General features: G+C 41.9%; 1 protein-coding gene across 6 annotated transcripts in view; it reads right to left on the minus strand.

The window, feature by feature from the left end:
- Positions 1 to 18,782, minus strand: part of myo5aa (myosin VAa) — a 61,691-nt gene extending 42,909 nt beyond the window's left edge. For all 6 annotated transcript variants that reach the window (XM_078252371.1, XM_078252360.1, XM_078252351.1 and 3 more), the window contains exons 1-2: positions 18,543 to 18,782; positions 1,653 to 1,763 (exon numbers count right to left, since the gene is read on the minus strand). In XM_078252371.1, the coding sequence (XP_078108497.1) occupies positions 1,653 to 1,763; positions 18,543 to 18,569 (138 nt within the window). In that variant the 5' untranslated portion in view covers positions 18,570 to 18,782. The remainder of the gene's footprint in view (positions 1 to 1,652; positions 1,764 to 18,542) is intronic.
- Positions 18,783 to 18,886: the final 104 nt, after the last annotated feature.

The raw sequence follows: 18,886 nt of genomic DNA on the forward strand, positions 1-18,886 counted from the left end.
TGAGGAGCGCAAATATGACTGTGAACTGTATTAAGATTGTAATACTTATTGTACATATTAAGATAATACCCTTATCCAGCAGCAACGTATCATGGTTAGTACCCGGGTCTTCAACAGATCATATATCAACATGTAAACTCACATGAAAACCTACTCAATCCAAGGGCTGAGACTAAAATATGTTTGAGATGTCCTGATTTATGATTTTTACCAACACCTGCTAAGTAATGTGTTTATTTTGAGAAGTTACAGTCGTATTGTACATATATACAATTTGACTGTAATATGTTGATTTTCTCAAAAGCAAGGATCAGTCATGCAATACTATGCAAACAGACTGCTTTCTATGTTTATACTCGCCAGATGATGAGAGAGAAACATGCCTTTTTTATTGCTAAAACATTAGCCTAAATCAAGTCCAAAATCCATTCAAAGCGTTCTTCTTTCTGGAAGCTCCTTTACATGTTTAGTTGTTGCAGGTTTTCAGGTCTGGCTGCCTGTGGCTGACCAACAGTGGAGTGCCCATTGTTTAATCAAAGACATATATCCACTCCCATTAAAATTATTCTTACAGTATTTCATGCACATGTTCTCAAAAATGTCATGACAGGCTACTGATTTGGCATGGCTACGAAGCAAAACCACCAGTCGTTCCAAGCTGTGTTAGTATTAGTCGTGTTTCCAGCTTGGTTCCCCTCACGCTGTGTGGAAACATTTTACATTTTTTATATGCCTATTAAATGGATCTCTTTCTCTTGCTGATGCGTGTTTAATAAGTATGGTTGATTCTGTTACTGGAAGTCTTTTAGCAGACAACATCAGGAATTAATTAGATAATCGGATAGCTTGAATGACTAATTGTGTGCACAGTCATCTAAATTATAGAAATTATTTAGAATTTTAATCTGCACATGAATCAGCAGCAAAATCCTCAGTGAGAGTCATGGCTGCATCATTCCATAAAAAAACATGTATAAATGCCTTATTTCTTTATTCAGAGAAATCTTTTTATTGCAGGGGTTTGAATTTTTCCCCGTCCTCTTTGAAAAATTGATGTTTAAAACTGTTGCTGCTGTAGGCCTACTGATACATGTGTGATATTTAGCTACACAAATAACCTTGACGACATAAAACATAAAAAAAATCCCGTTTTCCCCTGTGCTCATGTCTTAACTTTCCACCCAATGTCATTGAAAACTGTTGATAAGTTTTGAATTAAACAGCCAGGACCAGAAACATATAGTAACCAAGTCGATGGTGCAAGCTAAATTTACAAATGTGATTAAATCATAAAGAGAAATATGGCAAATGGTCTTGCCAGTAGCATGCTTTCATTAACAAGAGTACTGTGTGCTGGAAGCGGTTTGTATTCTAAACTGAGGAATTAAATGTACTGCTATACATTTAAAATGCTCCTTGGGGCATCTTTGCAAGCAGGTCTCATTTGTGGAAAGTGCTAATGGTAAAACCAATAACCACTAATGAGACCCAGCACTTTGAAGTGTCTTTGAGGCAGAGAGAGAGAGAGAGAGAGAGAGAGAGAGAGAGAGAGAGAGAGAGAGAGAGAGGATGCAACAAAAAGAGCTGAGAAGAGGAAAAAAAAATAAAGAGAGAATGATTTCTCTGCATGCTACACCTCCATTCATCCTCACCGTTCCATCCTCCAGCATGAGCTGCAGGGAGGGGTCGCCATTTTTGAAGTCCTTGGCCAGCTCAGCAGACTTCCACACCTCCTCTGCATCGGGGATCCACACCCGAGCACGCTGAGGGAGAAAATAAAAAATGAAGAAAGGTAAATAAAGACGTGTCATAACATTTAAGGGATTCCAAATTATACCAAGAGCCAGGGTTGCTGACATTTTACATTACCATCCAAAGTCCATCTTTTTTTTCAAAGACTTTGATGCCTTCTTTAAATTTTGATTCAGTATATACGCAGCTGACAGCTTTATCATATCTCGGTTTATCATGGATCGGTTTCCAGCGGGACGTCTGGAGCTGTGGTGTCCTTTCGCCGAGACTTGGCTGGATCCTAAAGTGCCGGTGCCATTCAACCAGGTCACTCTTTTTTGGGTGCTGATCTCCGATGGCCACATTCAGCTTTAGGATAAATCATGCACAAGTTGAAAGAGCTGATGGGAATACATTTCATTGTATTGTACCTCGTACGATTAAGTGTGACAAATACAAAAATTGATTGATTGATATATGAGGGGACCATGCGCGATAAACCAACATCACATGGTTTTTCAAATAGGCTGAAGTTGTTATTATTATTATTATTTGGAGATATTTATACAAGTTTGCTCCACCTCATGTTCAACTAAAATCCTTTTTTTTTTTTTTTTTAAAGAAAAAAAGGCTGACAGTACTAATCGTTTAAACAGTATGACCGCAGACAAAACACTAGGTTCTATGTTTTCAGTCATGAGTACATGGCTCGTAATGATCGGTTAAGTTGTGGGAACAAACTGTTGAACAAATAGAGGCTCCTAATGACTGAGGAATGCAGTTGTGGATATTGTGTGGTCATAATGTAAAATTCACACACACATAAAGTTCACTATAAAATTGTTTTAGGCCTTACAGACTTGTAACTGGAGGCAATCAGCTGATCACAGACGTGGAAAAAAAGTGATGAACACTGGCAGTCATATGGCTGAGGAATCTAGCTCTCACACACACACACACACGCACGCACGCACGCACGCACGCACGCACGCAGACGCACATGGAAGTCTTACTTCTAATGGTGTAGGAGTTTGCTGGATGACTTTAAAATCCCAGACAGATGAGGCCTGCATGTGCAGGTTGCTGGAGTGAGGACATACAGTAAGTCGGGGGTCAAACAACACAGATGTTTTTCTTACAGTACATTTGATATCACACAAGGGGGGGAAGATGGGAGGAAATTAAGAGGCTTTAGAGGTTCAACATAACAGATTCTGGTGCAGTTTGTATTCCAGTAGCAAGCATTTCATCCACTTAACCTGACATTTATGTGTGTCAGTTTGGTGCAGGATCCCTCACCACATGTAAAGTAATCAATGGCGCAAGTGAAAATATAAATAGATCATTACTCTTTAAATGAGAGCAGATTAAATATACTCCTGGTCTTCTTGTCTTTGTTAAAGCAATATTCAGGACAGAGTAGAAAGACTAAAACAAACCCACATTTCACACACATATTACCACAAATCACGTGACGGGATTTAGACACTAACACCTTTAAGTGTTATAATTTCAACACAAAGGGGGATTTTCACTTTGCTGAGACTCATTTATTTTAAATACTAGTTAAATATGAACACACACAGTGAACTACTAATACAGGAGTATCTGAATGGCACTTTTGATACTTCTTGAGTACTTTGGGCTTCGTTACATAAAAGCGACTTTGAGTTCGTGAAAAGCGCTATATAAATTCAATTTATTATTATTATTATAAACTGCCGGCGGCAGTTTCAAAGATGCGAGAGAGAAAGACCTCATTGTAGAAGAGCACAACGGGAGAGACCTCGGTAGATTTGGTCTGCTACTTCACTACCGATCATCTGAATCATGACATCATGGTCACACAAACCCTGGCCCTCCCTCTCTCTCTCTGTTTGTCTCTCACTCTGCGTATTAAGAAGAGTGGTGGAGTGAAATGGCAGCTACAGCCTCTCTAAGAACGCCATTTGTTTATGACAGCTACCCCAGCACAACAAGCTGCAATGTTTGCCGCAGGTACTCGACAAATAGGACCTGCTCGTTTGTTAGTGTTCATTTTTATCTTATGCAATTTTATGGCTGGTTGAAAATATTTTGGATGGTACTTTTTTTCAGTTTACCAGCTATCGGCAAATAGACCAAAAAGTTAATTTTGGACCCTGATTACTCAAACTTTTTTTTCAACAAAATAAATGTGCTAAAATAAATGCGCTAACGCTAGCATGCTACCTCATTCTCAATAGCAAAGCACTGCTACAACACACACAAGTTCACCATAATCTACTACTACACTACTTACATGTGCGCCCTCATTTAGAAGTCTCCCAGCTAACCAAAGTTGGAGAAACAGCCTTTCTTTTACTGTCTATGGAGCTAGCTAGCTGACGTGATCTACAGCTGAGCTACTGCACATGTGCGAGTGCAATCAAAGATAGTACAGAAGAAGAAGAAGAAAAGAGGTCTCACTCTCTAGCTAAACCAGAGACCAGCTGAAAAGAGGATCTGCAGCAGTGAGAGAGAGCTGTGCAGTACAACAAAATTATGGTGATTTTTGAAAATTAAACCATGTCAACCTATTCTGGTACAACCTTAAAATACAATTATGAACCTGAAAATGAGCATAATATGGGCGCTTTAAAGTGGAAACAAAATGGATAATACTGTGTTAAATGTTCAACTATAGGCACACCTCTGTGCCTGCCTCTCGTCAATTCCACCATTTCGTTAGTGGTGTCAACTTTTTGGTCCCCACAGGAGACCTTCCCAGCAGCCAGCCTCCTAGCAACAAGAAGAGAGAGAGACAGTAGGGAAGAGATGTAGAGAAACATGTAGAGAGGGAGGGATGAGGACAGAGGCTAAAAATAGCAACAGCGAGTTTTGAGCAGCATCACACCTCACGGACACATCACTGCGCTACTGAGCACACTTCCTGATCTTCATAATCATCACCTTCACACACAAACACACGTTTTACATGTCAGTAGGTGTCAAGTACGATTATCACACACACACACACACACACACACACACACACACACCCTCATTTATCAACCTAACGTAGAAACCCGCGCAGATATGAGTGCAGAAATCCTCTTACGAAAGGCTTCACGTGTGATTCATTAAACGTTCGTATCACACCAATCAGAGCGTAAGAATGGTCGTACATTGATAAATGCAGCAGCGGGAAACAATCGTAATTTAAATACCACGCCCCTACATATTCTCGGTTTTGAGGCCTCGCTCCTACAATTTACGACATGGCGAGACGTAATCCGGCTTAGAAGCGGCACTTTTCAGAGGTGGAGATTGAAGCCCTGATATCTCAGGTTCATTTGCACTTACGTTTGTAGATTTGGCAGCCTGAAAACTGGTATTAAAGGCTGTAGAAATAATGTGGAATGGAAAGAGATCACTGATGCAGTGAACAGTGTACAGTTGTAGCTGTGAGGGAGAGCGCGTGTCTTCCGCCCCCCCCGTGCTGGACCACCACCCTGACCCTGTCTCCTGACAGCAGAGGTGCTGAGCTGAAATAACTCGGTCATTGGCAGAAATAAATCGTTCACTTGTGGCCATTAACGACACTTTAAAAGAGAAACGAAAACCTGAAGAATAAATAAAAATGTCGTGCATCGTCATGTTTCCTGTATTGAGTAGGCTATTATTGCCAGACATAACACTATACCTTTTAAAAGGGAGGAATAATATCCTGTCTCCTTCGTATAGCCCCCAGTTGGGGCTGTGCTGGACACTGCTCTCTGGGCATTGGGTCATCTGGCTCCATCTCTACATTTATGGCACCCTGTTTTCCTGCGTGATGTTGTGCAGAACCCCACAGGCTAAAACAATGTTGCAGACTTTTTTCTGCCGTGTATAGTAGGGTCCCCCCCGCTGATGCAAGACCATGAGCCATCTGCCCTTAATCAATCCGATGGAGCGCTCCACCGTGGCCCGAGCACGTACGTGTGCACTGTTGTACCTTCTCCTGTTAAACTTGTTATATGCTGAACCGCAAGTCCACACTGACTCGAAAACTTGCGTACATAAGTTCAGACCAGACGTGAGATTTTATCGAAGCCTACGCTCACGTTCAAATTGATAAATCCCTTGCTTTGCGTAGGAATCGGCGTATGCCCGTCCTACGCACGTTTCATAAATGAGGGCCAGTGTATGTACCCGAGTATGGGACGAAAAGACAGAGCACTATAATGCAGCTGCGGAGGCTATGAATTCTATTTATAGAGCAACAGAGGAGAGATGAAGGACGAAACTCAACCACACACGCACACTGGCAGACATTTACAAGGACGTTATCCTCCACAATGAAACACAAGCTGGAAAAGAGGAGCGTCTGAAAGCTTGAGAGAAAAACGTGATTAGTCAGAACCTCTCCGTCTTCCTTACTGAGGGATGGTAAGTTATGGGCGGCAGACGAAGAGAGAGAGAGAGAGAGAGAGAGAGAGAGAGAGAGAGAGAGAGGGTGACGAAAAGAACCAAAAGACGTCAGAGCGTCTGTGATGTCAGAAATCACATGACTAAAGTGTCTCTGCATTGAGCTTGCCCTCACTCTGCCGATGATCTCCCGCTGCTACATTGTGTTTGTAGATCTGTAATTTCCTGTTCTTTTTCTTTACCTCAGGGCACTGGCTGTGGTAAAACTGATGTGAGGGTCACATGCTGTCTATGTGATGTGTGTTTTTTTTTTTCCAAGAATATTTTTTGGGCATTTTTTTAGGCCTTTATTATTATAGGACAGCTGAAGACGTGAAAGGGGAGGGAGAGGGGGAGTGACATGCAGCAAAGGGCCACAGGTCGGACTCGAACCCGTGGCCGCTGCATCGAGGATTTAACCTCTATATATGGGCGCGTGCTCTACTAGGTGAGCTACCCAGGCGCCCATGTGTGTTGCTTTTAAAAGGTGCAAAACCCAAAAAGGGTACGGAGCTCGGAAAAAAACCCAAAAAAAGTTAGCAGTAAAACTAAAAAAAGTAGATAATACTAGTTGAATACAACAATGCAACACCTTCTTCTGCCATTTGCATCCAGTCAGTAACAGATGCTCTGCATTTGAAATGAAAGGTGACATATCCAATGTATTCAGTGTGATCCGGCCCTGAGCACACGTGTAATTGCTTTTCTTTAACTCCAGAAAAAAGGCAGTGAAGATCCAGTCAAGTGACGTCTGATTTGGTCGTTACACTAGATTAAAGGGGTACCCCGCCAATTTAGTATTGGACTTCCATATGGTTAATTAATTCATAAGAGACAGATTATTGAAGAATGGTCAAAATGGAAGCAGCATTCAGTCCTTCCAGAAAAATGCGGAGTTTTTTTGTGATTGTTGCGGGCAAAAATCCTTGATTATGCGGCACGTTTTCTTAAAAAATGCGATGGAATATGCGGGATATTTATGCAATTTTATGCGATGAAATTGCAGGAACTTGCAAAAACTGCGGTTTCATCATGGCTTCATCGCGGGGTTTGCAGCTTTTCGATGATGTTCGCGTCGCATAATTACGTCACTTCGTAACGTTACCATGACAACAGGGGAAAATGGCTGCTATTGTGTGAAATAAACACAACATTTTTCAACTTTCTGCTAAGATATATGTGACTTTTTTACAACGAAAATGCGGGGATTATGAAATCATGCAAGCCCTGCATATTTTGTAACGAAATCGGCAATTTATGCGGCGAAAGTGCGGCGTATTTGAAAAAATGCGGCCCCCGCATAAATATACGGACTTTGGCTGATTATGCATTGAATTATGGGAGCGCATAATCACGTTTTTCTGGAGGGACTGAGCATTGGCGGAGATATCCTGACTTTTAGTCCTTCCTTTAGTCCTGGATCCTACATTTCCTATAGCCTAATGCAACTTGAAACGTCTTTTGTAAGACCTCAAATTTCATTTGGAACAGTGATATAAAAGAGATCATATTCTCTTTAGAAATGCAGAATAATAAAACAATTACTTGATACTACTGGAATTACAACAATGCATATGATATTAGGATAGTATTCAAGTCATAAGGGATTCCCATTGAGTGTACTATGGTGTACTATTTACCAATTCAATACAATAAGCATGCATCATTACGCTAGAAGGAATAACAGGAAATGGCAGATAGCTCCTGAAAGTATTGACAGTAGCAGCAAAACAACAATCACTCGTAAATGGTTACAGGCCGATCGACCTACAGCAGATAACTGGCTTGAAATCATCAAAGAGATTCATGAGATAATTTGTTGGAATAAGAATTGTGCTTGGTGTTTTTTTACCCCCGTAAAAAGAAAGATCTTAGAAAATCGAAGTGTAGAAAAAAAACAAAACATAAACAACATGCATCATGTGGCTCATATTGGAGGACAACCCTGATCTAGCAACACCAGTGTTCTTGTAGCAATGTACTGTGTTTCTGGTACATCAAGTATTTAAAGATAGATATTTCTTTTATATCAAATGATTAACTAGTCTACACTTCCCCTCACAGGAGCTGACAGCAGATCAGTTCACAGTAGGGAAAGGCTGCTCTTGAAGGTATGAGGCTGGTCTGATAATCCTGGTTTAACTGAGACAAAGGATCAGGGCCGATTATGCTAATTAAACACCGGCTAATCTCATTCCAGTCAACTACGCTGAGATTTCATTACATTCACATATGGCTACAGGCTGCCACTGTACTGCTAACACGATGACAAAAGCTTCTACTTGTCTTAATTCTTGTCCTAAACCACAGACAGAAACATAGGTATAGATGTGTTTACATTAATAAGGACTCTGGATTAAACCGATTTCATCCAAAACTGTGTGCCACAATCTGGATCTTAAAGACGGTTGTAATCTGTTAATATGAAAAGGTGTGACCAGATGTCCCGTTGTCATCGATTAAGTTAGCCCAGATGCCGTGAAAGTCGTTTTCATTTCATCTGTAAACCTAACCCCCTTTAGCTCTTGATTCTACTGCAACACCACTGCAAGGACATCAGAGGAAGACTGAGGTTGTATCCGAAATTCCATAATAACGTGCTATTTAGTGAACAACAGTATGTGAGACTTTTAAGTACGTCCGAAATTTTAGTATGAAACCAATAGTACGCGAATTGCATACTAATTCCGGTGAAATATTAAAGTATGCAAACACTGGACACTACGCCGGCATAAGTATCCCACAATACAATGCGGTAGTAACAACAACGTTCATAACAGACAAACTGACCGTAACCGTGGGAGCTCTGTAACGCTAAAAAGCGCTTCAATTTACATTTTTACATATAACAATTTGTGATTTTGCCACCTGTTGGTCTCGCTGGTTCCCTTTTTCAGTAATTTAAGCATTATCTGGCAACGCCGCTACAGTTGAGATCTGTCGGCAGGGGTTACCATAGTTACACGTGTCCAACTGGCTCTCTCATTGGGAGAGTGTGTGGCTACAGTATATGCGCAAGTACTGTATGCATGTGTATGTGTGGTGGTGGTGTAGGGCTGTAACCATGGGGCACAGCATCCATGACAAGTATTTACAAATCTGCACAAAGTCAACAGCAGATTAGAGAGACCTCGCTAATACTGAGCTCTGAGCTTTCACACTTGGATTGGAGTCCCTCTGGCCTGCTGGGACTCCTCTGAGCCCTCCCATGGTTTTCTCATGCTCACACACTGCCAGGGGCATACAGTAAATGAACACCCATCAGACCACTTACATGAAAGTAATTTTCAATTTAAACCTTGTATTTGTGATTTCTGGAAGATTATTATTGTAGCTAAACTTTCCTCAAATAAAATTACACTCCTTTGCTCTGGTGTGAAAAGGTAACTACTCCTAGTGAAATAATCTTGTTCTTTATAGAAGACTCTGAGGCATTAAGTGATGGGCACATCATAAGAATGAATCAAGTGAAAATAGATTAAAACCCGAAAACATTTTACAACACGGTCTGGCAGAGACAACTACCTAGACAGCTGCAGTGGTATGCGAAAAAGTGTTTTGCTCACATATTCTCAGTAAAGCAGTCAATGGAGTCCCAGACTGCAGAAGCCTCGTCACATGATGCCACTCATGTGAGAATCTGCTGTTTTTCTGCTCAGCTGGGCAGACGCAGCATGAAGCCAAGATACAAAGACCTCAGTGCTGGTGGAGATTTTGGCTGGAAAGAAACTGTGCTAGTTTCGCAACACCCGATGGTGCTCCCTAACTAGACTCTTGGCACAAATACCGTGGCAGTGTCCAGCGAAAGATCAGGGTCCCTTACTAAGACGCTGTGACGATGCCCGGTATCTAATCTCATTAGTTTAGTCAGTGCTGACTCTTGGAGAAGTGTAGTTCACTTATGTCAGGGTAGGAGAATCGGTGTACAGCTGTGCTGTGCCGTGACCTGAAAGACACAGTGGTGTAGTGTGATACTAGGGTTGGGCGGTATCCAAATTTTGATACCGTCAAACCTCCTCCCTATTTTACCGGTATACGGTATTACCATGACTAACTGATGACGTAAGGCTCAGACGGCGTCACCAAACTGTTGGCTTGTGCACCGTTCAGAAACTGAATAGCAAACAATAATACTGAAACAATAATAACATAACAACAACTTACAAAAAACTACCTTCTCCTCCACACTGTCACGTGATGACAACCACACATAATTACATAAATTCTATTTTGTGGAGTACAAGCGGAGCAGACGTGTGCTGGGGGGGGGCAGCAGCGCGTGGACAAACTGCTGCCGGTTGGCGAGGAAAATCCTGTCTGCCTCCACAGCCAGTGCCCAATAGTCTCTGGAGGAAGAGAGGGGGGAGCAGGCCAGTGCGGTGCGCACGGGTGCTGGAAGCTGCCGCAGGAAAATGTGGGCGAAGACGAATGAGGGATCCGCCGCGCCCAGCACAGCCAGCATCCTCTCCATTAACTCGGACAGCTTGCTGTCGCCAAGGCCGTTCAGGGACAGCAGGCGGTCTGCTTTCTCCAGCTCCGACAGTTCAAAGAGTTCCAACAGGAACGTTTTGAGTGTGTTCTTCTTGCCGTTAGCCGGAGGAGCCTCTAACAGCGCCATAGCCCTGGCTGTTGTTGAGGCATCTAAGATACCGATAAGCCGATACCACGTGGAAATACTTTGTAATGTCCTGTGTTATTCCTCTCAGCTGGAACTGGGCCTCGATGTGCTGAAACCACGGCCGTGGGTTGTGCTGCCAAAAGTCCGGTAACTTGATGGTGGCCGCGTAGATAGCACCGACATTAGCCGCGTCGCTAGTAGCGGCTGGCGCCGCCGCAGCAACAGCATTTTCACCACCGTCGTTGTTTGACATAATTCAGCCGTTAACCCGGAACTCGTATATCATAACACGTCTCCCTTAAAGTTACTGTACCTTGGTGAATGTCTCTTTCAGTCTTACTTGTGGGTCACCACAATTTAATATTTAATCCTTGTCTCCTATATAAGTGCATTGCCTTTTTTTTTAATGACGGTATTGAAACTGATACCGTTGCTATTTTTAGACCCAGCGGTATACCGTATTACCGCCCAACCCTATGTGATACGCAGGTATACGCAGTATACCCACTAGGAAAGCTCCAGGATTTCCATATACCTACTTAAAAATGCCCAATGACACGCAACAACATACTTTCCATTATATTTTTTTATATATTTTGAATTGTCATCGGTTATTTTCTTCTTCACATAGACTAAATAAAGGTATTTCCACCGTAAATTGGTGCATAAGTGTACCCGAATACAGGAAATTAAGTCGATGCTTAAAACTTCCTTGGGTGAGGACATCCAGACCCCCCCCAAAGAAAGGCAGATTCTGGCCAATATATATATATATATATATATATATATATATATATATATATATATATATATATATATATATATATATATATATATATACAGTACAGTATACCCACAACAACACACTAGACTGCACCACTAGAAAGACATAAAAAAAACAATAAAGCTGAAAATGGGGCGATGCTAAGCTAACCAGGTCATCAGAGACACTATTTTCTTCATTCTCTAAAAGTGTCCTCCCCTTGCTGCTACATACAACATGCTACAGCAAACAGCCAACATGTTGGGAAATTATTTATATGGCCTGTAAATCTATCAATTATTATTCAATAGGAAAACATATTACTTCTCCATCTAGTCAAATAGGTTGTGCCCTAGACTGTAAACCCAGAAATGCAGACCTGTATCTTCAAATGTTGGTACAAACTACAAACTACAAAATTACATTTTGATCTGAATCAAAAAATGTCATTCAGATACCAAAACAGCTCTGGCTAAAATTAAATTTGTTGCTACTCTGGAGTTATTACTGCCCTGCTGATTTCATTGCCATAACTAGGCTAAGAAGGAAATGTCCGGACCAGGGCTCCATGTTGCACATCAAGGAGGCATTATACCAGAACTTGCTGATTACTTATCAAAAAAACTACATGTAGCTAAAAAGAGAAAGTAGCTTCTCCTTCAACAGATCAGACATCATCTCATTTGATTCAAAGTCCATCTTCTTTAACAATTCCACAAGATCTTTTTAGGCTAGGCCTATCTACTTAATCAATGAATGGAGGTATGAGGTGAAAATTGAAAGCTTAAAAGAAGCAAAAACTTACTTGGACAAACATATACTCCAACTCCCTGTTCATGTTCATCTTGTCTCTTTATCAAGTCTCTAGCTCATGCTGTGAGTCTGCTGGTTTTCTGGGTGCCTCCAGCCACACGCGCCACAAGACCAGACGCTAGCTGATCGAGCACTGAGCTCCAGAGCTCACTGGTGGATGAAACCTACCCAGTGTAGCAGACACATGCAGCGCTTACCGACGCCCCCCAAAGTTCCTTGCCTTGTGACAGATGACTGGCCATCCCTACTGCCTATCAAACATCCCGGCTTCCTTTCTCTGTCACATGATTTGGGGAGGAGATGTGTGTGTGTGTGTGTGTGTGTGGGGGCAGACAGACTCTCGGAGGGAGAAAGCAGGACTTTCCCACAAACCACGGACATGGCTCCAAATAACAACTGTCTGACAGACGAGCAGTCTGTCAGACTGGACTCAGTCTGGATTGAAAGTGTCCTCTTGTTTTAGAGGAGCACAATTTATTCAAATACAAACACGACTCCAAATTGTAGTTTCTAAACCTTTTGTTTGTTTATGTCTGTGTTGTGTAACATTTAACACATTTCATTTACTTTAAGATGCCGGCTGAATATTTAAACAAAGTGATGAAATAAGATGCTAAAGGTTTGTTCCTCAAATCATCGCAAGAAATAATTGCTGCACCGTCACACTGAACATAACAGTCAGAATCATTATTTTAGCTCTAAACATGCAGCCCTCCTCTGTGCATTTCTGCCCTCGGTGTGTTCGTCTGCGTTGGACAACACTGCAATGGCTACATGCCAGAGCATATACAACATGACGCAATTACTTTAACCAGGTTATCTCAGTAATCTAATACACATGCTCTCTCAAATAGAGCTGGGGAGAAAGAAAATAAGCCACTGGCATTAGATCATGTAAAATTCCGCCACCTGATGCAGTTGAGGTATGGCAATCGGATGGTTGAGATATCTGAGTCTGTACCAAAGCGGTGGACCGACATTGCTTCCAATAGGGCCATGCTGCTATCGTGCCAAAAGGTTAGGGATAGGGGTAAATCAGAAATGGTCACAGAAAATAAACATTACATCACAGAATAGCACTGTTTTTTAATGGTTGAAACAGTCAAGCATGCTGTCCTTTTTGAAACACCCATTGACAAGTGATGCACCAGGTGTTCTCCTATACATCAGCAGTTGTTGACAATACTCTCTCCCTCACCATCACTGAGTGGCGTGGGGCCATAGGGTGCAACATGCTGCAAAGTTTCAACTTACCGCTGTTTTCTGACCCACATCATTCGATCCTGATTTACCCTGAAGTCTCCCACCCCTGTACTACATGCAGCTCTTTTAGGTTAGGATCCAGTCAGTCGGAGCAGAACCTAGTAGCACCAACACTACGATCCACTTTCTTGTGATTCTGAGGCAGAGGTGTGCCAGCATTTCAAGTGTTTTTGCCCGTTTGACAAAGGAACACTGGCACATGTGTAACAGTAGCGTGCGCGTGTGTGTAAGAGGCAAAAGCTCCTGAAAGCACCACACACACTGCAATGAATACAGTATACCGTGTATTAATGATTCCTGCTTTCTGAAAACTTGTATACTGTATGTCATACTGATCAGTTACTCAAAGATCTTGTGATGCATTAAAAGGTAATTCTCTTGCCATATAATCGCATCATTTAAAAGTGCCTGTTTTGTAATACAGTCATGCTCACAGGCAAGAAATCATTACAGTATCGTGATTTAACTGATGATTTCCACCCCTACTCTCTCTAGTCTATCCACAAGTATTAGTAGAGTAGTCTGGATAAACTACAGTTCATTTTCAGCATAATCGCTGATGTGTGTTGCCGCTGTCTAACTCCGTTCTCTTCAGGAAACAACAACAAACTTTGAGCTAGCAAGCTACATGCTGAAAATGGCAAGTTTTGAAGAAAAGTTGGATCGTGCAACAAGGCAGGCCTGATTGGTTCTTTCAGGGGAATAATAAAGATTTACAAAAGCAAAAAAGTATTTACTATCTAACTGGGACGTTTAACTGTAGGGACTGATTGGCTGAGATTTGCTATGGACAAAGTACACATAGCGATACACTGGTAAGAGTAAACTACGTTTAACCATGTATCCAGCTAATTTAAAGGGGAACTATGCCGTTTTTTTTAGCCTGATTTACCTTAACTGAACAGCTTCGGAGTCATTGGAATGGTTATATGACTTTTTTCGAGTTAAATGGTGGTCGTCTCGCTCCCCCCTTGCACCTGTGAGCGGAAAAAACAACCCTTGCAACTTTCGGCCGGTGAGCCACCGCCCTCAGCGTCAGGAAGTATAGCGTGATATCAGGTATCGCGATGCAATGAATTGCTTCACGGCACTACACACATACGCCTATTCAGGAACCGGCTAACAAGGTAGCGATGGAGTTTTTCACACTATCGTCATGGCTGAGCTGGAAAAAAGAAGCAGAAAGCTAGGAAAGCATTGTCGGAGGAACAGAGAAAGAGGAAACGGCAGACTGACCGAGCGAGGAGTCAGACACAAGTAAACTGCTGTAGGGGGAGCTCTATAGAGAAAAAATGCGAGCAAAAAGCGAAGAAATGGCCAAAACTGCATAGCGCCTCTTTAAATAGCACACGTTACTGTATTGTGTGAACAGTTCAGTTAATATTGTATGCGGCGTTTTCTTTTGCGGGGTGCAAATGTTCCACCTAAACAAGTTCCTTCCTGAGACCATTTTGCAGAGGCACCATCTCCGCGACCGGAGCTTAGCGCCGCCCAAGACAATTGTGATTGGTTTAAAGAAATGCAAACAACCCAGAGCGGTTTTTTTTCAACTATCCAGGAGTGCGTTTGTGGAAGAGCCAGACCTTATCTCCACAGCGCTGCAGAGTAAGGTCTGGCAATGGGAGACTAGTAGTAGAGTAATAAAACAGCTTTCTGGTATTGTTTTTTTAATAACAAATCCAAATGGCTCAGTTTTCCATAAGTAGACTACCTCTGTTCCCCTGTGTTTCCCTCGTCTGATCCTTCCTTACCTTGCCTTGAAGGGGAACAAAACAAAAACCATTATCCTGAACATGGTGAGCATAGACAGCCAACCACAGCCTTGCTAAAGTCACTGATACAGACAAATCAAGGCTGTCTGACCTGCAATTAGAGGCAACGCGTCTCTATACGACTCTGTATCTTCTACACTGTAAGCTTGTTGTGAAAAAGGACATCTGCAAAGGTAATAGTTATCGTCTCAGTTTAGCTTCATGAATCGATGCTGAGTCTAGTAAATCTAAAAATAATATGCTCTTGTTGCAATAGAGCAAAACGCTTGTGTATTTTTGCAACTCTAGGTAGTGCAATGAATAGCCTTTCCATCTCTGAGTCACCTAATGGGAGCGTCGCCTCACTTCCTTTTCCATGACAATATCCTCCCTCTCCTCCATCTCTGCTTCTAGGAACACAGCACTGTTTCATTCACATTCGCCACCTCTTGCTAGTTTCCATCCTGATTTGTTTTACTTGGCTACATCTAATAAAAAAAACAGATTGCAGATTTTTTGGGCAATTAATGTTTAAAACTTTAGCTTTGTCCCGGTCCTCCAACTCACGATATCTGCCTTGACCTCTGACTCACCTCTCTTGATACTGGTGGTCAGGTCAGACAGGAGCCAAACGTAGATTGGAGCAGAATCTGATGATGTGTGTATGTGTGTGTGTGTGTGTGTGTGTGTGTGTGTGTGTGTGTGTGTGTGTCTATGTTTGGGCATGTTAAACAAGCAGCTCAGAGCAACTCAACACACTTCTACAAGGCTGATCCATACACACAAAGGGCAGAGTGTTTTCCAACCGTGTGTTGGAAAAGTAACTCACAGAGAGGGTCTGACATCAGAGGCGGACTTCTAAAACAGACTGTACCATTCAAAACAGAACCTGACTTTATTTCCCAGCCACACTGACACGTACATCCAAAGTTTACCCTACTCCTTTGCAATTAAAACCATTTAACAATGGAATTACATTCCTATGGAATAAGACTACAAGCCAAATCCTGCTGGCAGAGGAAACTAATTAAGCAGCATCAACTACAATCTACTTGCATTTTGTTGATGGCTGGTTGTAATTTCTCACCTAGGTGCTATTTAACCAGACCCAACACATTTTCATATATAATTGTTGCTGAAAGGGAGTGAAAGCAGGTAGCAACCCTTATTTGTCTCGATGTAAAATGCAATCTGACATCATACTGCATGTCAGACCAGCATGTTTATCATGTGGTTTCCATTCATTTAAAGCCACCTCCACTATTGAAAAGACATGTTTTCTGTAGCGACAATCAAACTTGCTGGGAGGATATGCTGAAAATGTATAGGGATTTTGCAGGAAACTGAACGTGCTAGGCCGACCTGCCAGCACCCAGCTATGTAAGAAATTATAAATTCACTACATTATCCTGCTTATTACATGGCTACTTACTAAAGAAATCAATAATTTGACACAAAAAATTTATTTAAAAATGGCCCTCCAGAGTCCATAATCAGAACTGCGTCCATAGCAACAGTCTGCTATTCAAAAATAACAGACAATAGAATGCAGCAATTAACCAATCAGAAAAGAGTATTCAAGCCGTGAAATAAAAACATAAACTTATGTGTACTGCGCCGATAAGTCCGATTAATAAATGATTTTTTTTTTTGGGCTATAACATGTCAGAAAATAGTAAAAAATAAAAAAAATAATATACTACTTAGGCTACTTACTACTTAAGATGACTAAGCATATCAGCAAATATTTACATTATAAGAAGCTGGATCCAATTAATTTTGATTTGCTTTGAAAAATGACTCAGTAAATAGATTAATCAAATAATTTCATTACTAAATGAAATAAGATGCCTTTTTGTATGCCTCTCATCAACGATCAGAGGTCAGGATCAGCTACAGAACAGCACGCCAAGGAGCCAGCGGGGACTCAAACATTTCAGCAGAGTCCCTTTTGATTCAAAAACACCGTCTCTGACGACTTGTCTAACACACTTAAGACAACAGAGGGAAAACATCTCTATCAACACGAGAGATCCAACTGAAAGTAGAGTGGTTCAAATTACAAATACACAGCAGTGCTACCGTTTCGTGCGGATTTAAAAAAGGAATTTCAAGAGCAATCATCATCATGATCAAACACACTGTCACGTTTCCTCACCACCACGACCTTATTCAAGCTGAAAACACCAGCTGTCAAAGTAGGGGGATGGGTGACTCATCTTCTCCCTCACACACACACACACACACACACAATTTCTTATTTTGGTTTCACATTTGCAATCAAAGAACAATTACAGCAGCAGCACTTATGGTATTGTGAGTCCTCCTTAGCAGCATATGTCATATTCTTTTCAGTGAGCATCTGAAGCTGTAACGCTACAGTGAGGCTTCAGGGCCTCTACTAGTCTAAACATCCTGGATGCTAAAGGATGCTAAACTGTCCGGATGCAGTGCCCATCGCAACATCTCAGCGGTACCCAACCTGCAGGACTCGGCTCACACCCAAGAGAACCGAGTCATAAACCTAAGACACACGCCAACATCAAAATAAAACACTAACACGAGGCAATGTAGATGCACAGGTTTGAGTAAACGCCAAATGTTATGGTTTAAAATCGTAATACCAGAGCCTCCATGATGGCTGGCACCGCCTTTGCATCATCCCAGCCCTCTAGCCTCCAGTGTTGGGGGGGGGGGGATGATGTATATGAAGGCCCGGGACAAGGAGATATATTGTTCGGGTGAACAAACAAGGTCACAAATGACAAAACAATATCAATAAAAGGTGATTTTGTATGATGTACGTATATGAAAAGGACGACTGTGGGGACACCAACGACTCTGCGGCATCTTTTAACATTCATTGTGTTTTTGTCAGCTGCACCCATTTCAGCGCTGAACTGACATCTATATTTAAACACCCAAATACATCTCACTGCGTGTCAAACCAGCATGTTTTATGTGGTTTCAACATCGTTTTCATTCATTTAAAACCAACACGAAGCGTGCAGTTATAAAGACACGTTTGTTTTTTTTGTAGCGAAATTTAAACTGTCAGCGTGTTTATTGGGAGAACATACTGAAAATGTGATGGCATTTAGCATGACGGTAAACCTGCGACTATGACATTTATTTAGCGTTAGCCGAAATGCTAGCACCCAGCTTTATACATATAAATATACACTTGTTTTACCTTTGTGTACAGCTCCGACGCTGCCATGACGGTTACACGCTATGTCCTTTCTCCAATCTGGGCTAAAACTCCGGAAGGTCTCCGCTCTGCATGGAACTCGGTGTGTGTTTTCATGTAGCTAGAGGAGGAAGAAATCCTTTGTTGCTGCTGCAGGGACTCAAGGGGAAGAATATGTGTATCTTATCGCCATGATAACCTGGAAAGCTTGAAGCTGCTGAGGTTTCGGTGTCTCACTTTGCATTCTGGGTACGATGGATGAAATGATTCAGGCAAACGGGGAGGATTGTCACCGCGTGGAAAACTGCGCCCCCCGCTGGTCACGAGATAAAAATACACCAACAAAA

The sequence above is a fragment of the Sander vitreus genome, chromosome 1 (genome assembly GCF_031162955.1).
Source record: "Sander vitreus isolate 19-12246 chromosome 1, sanVit1, whole genome shotgun sequence".
Lineage (NCBI taxonomy): Eukaryota > Metazoa > Chordata > Actinopteri > Perciformes > Percidae > Sander > Sander vitreus.